The sequence below is a fragment of the Argiope bruennichi genome, chromosome X2 (assembly GCF_947563725.1).
Source record: "Argiope bruennichi chromosome X2, qqArgBrue1.1, whole genome shotgun sequence".
NCBI lineage: Eukaryota > Metazoa > Arthropoda > Arachnida > Araneae > Araneidae > Argiope > Argiope bruennichi.
The window spans coordinates 15,501,710-15,508,391 of NC_079163.1; the positions used below are offsets into that span (position 1 = coordinate 15,501,710).

General features: G+C 28.1%; 1 protein-coding gene across 1 annotated transcript; it reads right to left on the bottom strand.

Moving 5' to 3' along the window:
• Positions 1 to 1,328: 1,328 nt before the first annotated feature.
• Positions 1,329 to 6,380, bottom strand: LOC129960981 (uncharacterized). The gene is made up of 2 exons (XM_056074764.1): positions 6,076 to 6,380; positions 1,329 to 5,355 (listed from the first exon to the last, which is right to left on the bottom strand). The coding sequence occupies exon 2, from the start codon at positions 5,282 to 5,284 to the stop codon at positions 4,199 to 4,201; it is 1,086 nt and encodes a 361-aa protein (XP_055930739.1). The 5' UTR covers positions 5,285 to 5,355; positions 6,076 to 6,380; the 3' UTR covers positions 1,329 to 4,198.
• Between the last annotated feature and the right edge of the window lie 302 nt (positions 6,381 to 6,682).

Genomic DNA, 6,682 nt, shown 5'->3' on the forward strand with positions numbered 1-6,682 from the left:
TGACCAAACGTCCTCCCGCTGGTGTGGCGTTGTGTGGAGAGGGGGGTGCCAGCTCAAGTGTCGTCCTCGTCATCTGACCGAGGTTCAAAATTACGAGGTCCGTCCCAAAATAGCCCAAGTGTTGCTTTAAACAGGACGTTAATATAACTAAACTAAACAGTAAAAAACGATTATCACTTCTTATTTCTGATGTTTAGTAAAGGGCTTTTTTAAATGTTTAACATTTCGAAAATTTAAGAAAAACTTTTTTTTTAACCTCTATGCAAAAATAAATAAAATTTTATATCTTTATAACTTTAAAAAAGTAAGAAAAATGTGATTATATATTTTGGGAAGAAATGAAAATGATTTCACAATTCCTATTTTTCATAAGTAATGGAAACAAATTCACGAAGATAAAAAACATTAGAAGTAATATGAAAATAAAAAAATGAAAGTTAATGAATTTTTTTAAAAAATAGTAATTCTTGAAGCTAATCCGAGACTAAATACTACATTGCCTTCAAATTTCACAACATTTATCAAGTGAAAAATTTTATTCCATGAATTGCTTTAAAGTTTTGAATTTTGTTTGAAAATTTTAAAATAATAAATAACAGTTAATGCATTTTTTTAAATAGTAATTTTTAAAGTTAGTGCGAAATTAAATACTGAATTGCCTTTAAATTTTAATCATAACGTTAAACACGTTTAACATTACTCAACAATTCAATAAAGAAATGACATTTTAAAATTTATTTTAAAAAATCATTATTACAAATCGTTTACAAGATTAATTTTGCAAAAAATTTTAAAAATAAAAAAAATAATAAAGAAAGAAAGGAAGGAAGAAAAAGCATTCACTAAAGTAAAATTGGAATTTAAAAAACCTCTTTAAACCATTAAAACGGTGTAAAAAATTTTTTTATTCAATAATATGCTTTAATGATATGACAGAAATTAATCCTGTCTTTAATTTTAAATTAAACTTCTAATTAAAATTTCAAAAAATATGTGCTTAGTGAGTTTTTAACATCCCAGAAGCAGCTTCCTGCAACATTTCACATTCCTAACTTCAACGATTTCTCAATAAGGGCAAATTTCTAAGAGTAGAGATTTCAATGGGAAAATATATATATATATATATCTGTATGTGCATGACGCTATGCACTCTGATGTAACCATAAAATAAATATTATAAATATACATATAATTATATTATATATTAATAATAAATATATTTTCAAACTTTAAATATATGTATTCATCATATTACAAAAGAGAAAATTGTATTTTTTCTTTTTAAATCAATGCATTTTAACATAAAGATCTAAAAGGACACAAACATAGTATAAGTAAACATTTTATTTTTTTCTTTTGACAAATAAGCTTATATTGCAATCACAACAAAATACGAACATATTTTACAGAATAAATCTTGACCACATTTATAAATATGCAGCATAATATCCATGCTAATTTTAATTTAATTACAAAATTAAGTAGCTTTTGTGTCGAAATGGACCCACACACAACAGCAGGGTTATATGACAAGGTTGTTATTGGAGTCAGAATCATTCTCAAAATTTTCATAGCACATCAGCAAGACTATTGTATTCAATATATTTACATACATCACACCTGTTTTCAAATAATTCTTTGGAACTGAATTTCAAAACTGAAAACTTTAGGTCTCAAAACAAACCTTATTTCAAACCACAGCAGTCCCATTAAATGAGTTTCCTGAAGTACTTATGAGAATGAAATCTCTGTATGTTTGACTCAGTGAAAAGAATCTCTTAATACTAAACAAATAAATATTTTAAAATTCCATTAAAAAATATTATACTTACATAATCAAATGATTATTATACTAGTTATCAAATTAGTATAAAAACATATATCCCATTAAAAAGAGGAAAAAAAATCATATATTCCTTCAAAATTTAAAAAATTGCAGCACAGAAAACATAATTTAAAAAAAAGCCATGAGCAATAAAAAAAAAAATGAAATATAATTTTAGAATAAAACTCACACATCTAGAATTATGTTTAATTGAATTAAATTGAATCCAAATTTATCTATACAATTTTTACAAGCATGCATAAAGAAAATATTTTATCTGTAATCCAAAACAGAGCATTTCTTCCAAAAGCAGATGAGAATCATGTAATATAATTTATATCGAAAATCATGCAAAATTTTCAATTATCTAAGATTTAAATCAATTCTGTAAGACATCAATAATTAATATTGACCATAAAATAGTGGATGAGATAATAAAATGCACCATTACTAAATTGGTGTGAAGAGTGACTTATTTTCATAAATTTCAAGAATAAAAATACATAAATATGTATTCAAACTGATAATTAATATTTTTCATTTGTTAAACCAAGTACCACAAATATTGTCTTGGACAAACCAAAAGATAATATTTAAAATAAATCTTTTATACATTTATTCTTCTAAATTTGCTTTTCTATTTTTCAAAAACAAAGGAATTCTTTCAGTGAAATAAATAGAGTAATGCTTAACACAACCTTCAATGCTGCCAAATATCATTCATGTCAATATTATATGCAGTCGAATTTCCAAAGCAATATTGCTATAAACTATCATCATGACACTTAAAACATAATGCAATCATACATATTTAATATAAGAATGTATTTAATAATGGAATTTTTATTACTGCAATTTTTAGCAAGATAGAATAAAAAAATGACATGTTAAATTAGTGGAAAAACATTTTTTACACAATATGAAAAAAAGTCAATTCTAAAACTTTGAACACTTAACAAATAAATGCCACCTAAAGTTATTTTTTATGTGTGTATAAAACTTTGTATTGCATTTTTTACAAGGAGATTATCTTATTTACATTAAAAAAAAGACATTATTTTAGCAAAAAGAGTTAGTTCAACAGTTACCGCCATATCAAATGCTGGCCTGTTAGCATATAATTAATTTCTTTTCTTTTTTGAATCTAAATTGGAATTGACAGGTTCATCAAAGTTATGTTTTCTCATTATCCTTATTGAATCAAAACATAAATTACTTTTGCGGGAGAGTTAACAGCATGCCTTTGCCTTGAAGTGATTTGGGCTTCTTTCCCAAAAGTCCATAAAAAGTTGTTCATAATAAAAATCCTGCTTCTTCACTTTGTATGAGAAGAGAGTAAGTAGTACTCTTCAAAAAGAGGATAATCAATAAAATTCCACATCTTTCCCACCATTTGCAGAAAGAAATTCTGCAGCAGCCAATTCAAATAGAGAAGAAAGAGTTTGGGAGCCTACGTCTTTGATATTTGCACTTTATCTTCTTTATTTGCTCCGTAAAGACAGAAAAGGAAATCATTAGATGTAGTCTTTGTTATAGAGGAAAGAAACTTCTTCCTGTCTTGTGGCTTGCAAGAAAGGAAAGAATGCACTGAAGGTATGCATTGGATATAGTTCATAAAGGTCAAGGTATTTAGGAGCATCCTTTATCCATTGAACTTCATATCTACGGTGCATCCTTCATCTCCATTTAGCAAAAAAAAAAAAAAAAAAAAAAATTAGTTAAAAAGTTACCACCATATCCAATACTGGTATGTTAGCATATAATTAACTTTTTTTAAAAAATTTAAATTAGAATGGATAAAGTTATGTTATTCCTCATCCTTACAGAGTTACAACAGAAATGAATTTGGCGAGAGAGATATTGACATGCCTTTGCCTTTTCCTTGAAGTTATTTGGGCATCTTTCCCAAAAGTTGTTCATAATAAAAATCCTGCTTCCTCACTTTGTATGAGAAGATAGTATGTACTACTTTTTCAAAAAGAGGATAATCAATAAAATTCCACATCTTTTTCACCATTTGTAGAAAGAAATTCTGCAGCATCCAATTTAAATAGAGAAGAAAGAGTTTGGGAGCCTCTGTCTTAAATATTTACACTTTATCTTCTTTATTTGCTCCATACACACACAGAAAAGTAAATCATTAGATGTAGTAATAGTTATAGAGGAAAGAAAATTCTTCCTGTCTTGTGGCTGCAAGAAAGGAAAGAATGCACTGAAGGTATACGTTGGATATCATTCATAAAGATCAAGGTATTTATGAGCATCCTTTATCCATTGAACCCCATATCTACGGTGCATCCTTCATCTTCTTTTAGAAAAAAGAGTTAGTTAAACAGCTATCACCATATCCAATACCAGCCAGTTAGCATGTAATTAATTTCTTTTCTTTTTTGAATTTAATTTGGAATTGGCATTATAACGTTTTTTCCTCATCCTTACTGATTCAAAACAGAAATAAATTTGGCGAGAGAGATATTGGCTTGCATTTGCCTTTTCTTTGAAGTCCTTTGGACTTCTTGCCAACAAATCCACCAAAAGTTGTTCATAATCAAAATCTTGCTTCTTCACTTTGTACGAGAATATAGTATGTAGTACTTTTTCAAAAACAGGATAATCAATAAATGGCCACATCTTTTCCACTATTTGTATAAATAAATTTTGCAGCGGCCAATTCAAATAGACAACTAGGAGTTTGAAAGCCTCCATCTTTAATATTTGCTCTTCTTCTTCTTTAGTTGCTCCATACATACATAAAAGAAAATCATCATTTGTAGTCTTTGTTATAGAGGAAAGAAACTTCTCCCTCTCTTGCAGCTGCAAGAAAGGAAAAAATGCACCAAAGGTACAGTTGGGATATTCTCCAGAAAGCTGTAGGTATTCTGGAATGTCCTTTATCCATTGAACCCCACATCCATCTTGCATCCTTCTAACCCAAAATCGTGTAAAGGGATTACCAGGTATTAACCATCTATCGCATACCTTCATTTCTGCCCACAAAGTCTTTATACTTTCTTCCAAAAAGTAACTGCATGCCCAATAAAACTTCCAAACGATATCAACATCTTTTTTTAGAATCAATTGCTGCATTGTTTTAATTCTGTCAATTGCCCCATCAGATTTCCATTGAAAGATTTCCTCTATATTCTTTAAACGCCATAAACCTTCATGGTCCGAATGCCATTCTGTAACAGCAGCATCCATGCCTAGAATTGCCTGCACTACATTCTCTCTTAAATGTGCAGGAACGATAAGTAACTTTTCCTTTGCTTTATTTATCTTAGAGTTATAGTTAGCTTCATGAAACTTTTTCGGACCTAATCGCCTCATTTCTTTAAAGAGTATAAAGCCAGTTATGGCATCAATATGTTTGGACAATATTAAAGCTACTTTTACCACAGAAAAGTGGAAAAGTGATGGCATGAATGGAATTACGAGTTTTGAATCAGTAGGTTCTGACATTGTTTAAAATAAATTTCTACGTCGAATAGAAATTATTTTTAAGAAAATCTTCTGTAAAATCTCAATGAAATCTGAAAAGAAAAAAAAATCTTACATATTTCCCATACAATACAAAATGAATATTTCATTGCAAGCATCTTTTTAATCAGTTAACAGAATCTGACATCAAACTTAGATTAAAGCTGCATTATAGTGCATGATGAAAAAGTACATAGTTTACAAATAGTTTTTCTTTTAAAATGTAACAATTAATACATCAATCTTGTAAAAAAAATAATGCTATGCATGCAATAAATTATAGTAATCATAAAGACCATACTTGATGAAAGGGGAAAAAGTTCCAAAAATGTCTTTAGAATTTAAATGTGAAAGCAAATTGCATTCTAAGGAAATTATCAATAAACTGTAAACAACACCACATATTCTGACAGGTAATTTGTTTTAAATGTTTTGGTTCACAACTCATTAATGTATACAATATGGTCATTAAAACCATAATTTTTCTAGACTCACATTCAAAGTTTGTGTGCATTTCTGAAAATAAATTTCATTTGGAAATTAAAATATTCTGAATTTGCAAAAATTTTTGTTATATTCTGACTAAATAACCATAACTTGAATCTGGAAAAATATGAAAATTTCACTTTATACATTCAACAATTATTATATATATATATAGAGAGAGAGAGAGAGAGAGGGAGAGAGAGAGAGAACAATTATTATATATATATATATATATATATATAGAGGGAGAGAGAGAGAGAGAGAGAGATCATTAAACATAATATTACCAATTTGTCTCAGATTTACAATGGAGAGTAAGGATGTCCATTTCGGGCCTTTTTAAAAAAATTCTTACCTAAATTTTAATTTAAAATTAAGAGAAATTTTGACATTGTCCATTAAAATTTTCGAAAACATTGCATAAAGAAATGATTGTTACAGTATCTTAAAATTTTAACAAGTATAGTTTGAATTAAATTTTAATATAAAATTTTCATTGCAATAAACTCAACATATTTACGTCAACAATGAAAACTCATATGTTATGACAGAGAACTCTACTTTCGTTTTCCGATCAGTTTATTCATGACGCTATTCCACTTATATCAACACGGGGTTGCCAGATTCCATGTTGGAATAAGATGCAACAGATACAGGAAATATACAACTTATTAAACTTGGCAACAAAATAATTGTATTTAGTGCAAATTTGCCTAAAGTAATACAAAATGAAAACAGGAAATATACTTAATACAATGAAATAATAATATGCAATATATAAAGATAATATACAATATTTGTCGGTACGGGATGTGCTAGGATAGAACATGGGAACTTCTGATTTGCAGTCCAGTAACAAAACCAGGATACAAAAGCGTACGCTCATGCATACTG

What these genes read in the sequence shown, in the direction of transcription:
- LOC129960981 (XM_056074764.1), bottom strand. Translation starts at nt 5,284, where the DNA reads ATGTCAGAACCTACTGATTCAAAACTCGTAATTCCATTCATGCCATCA.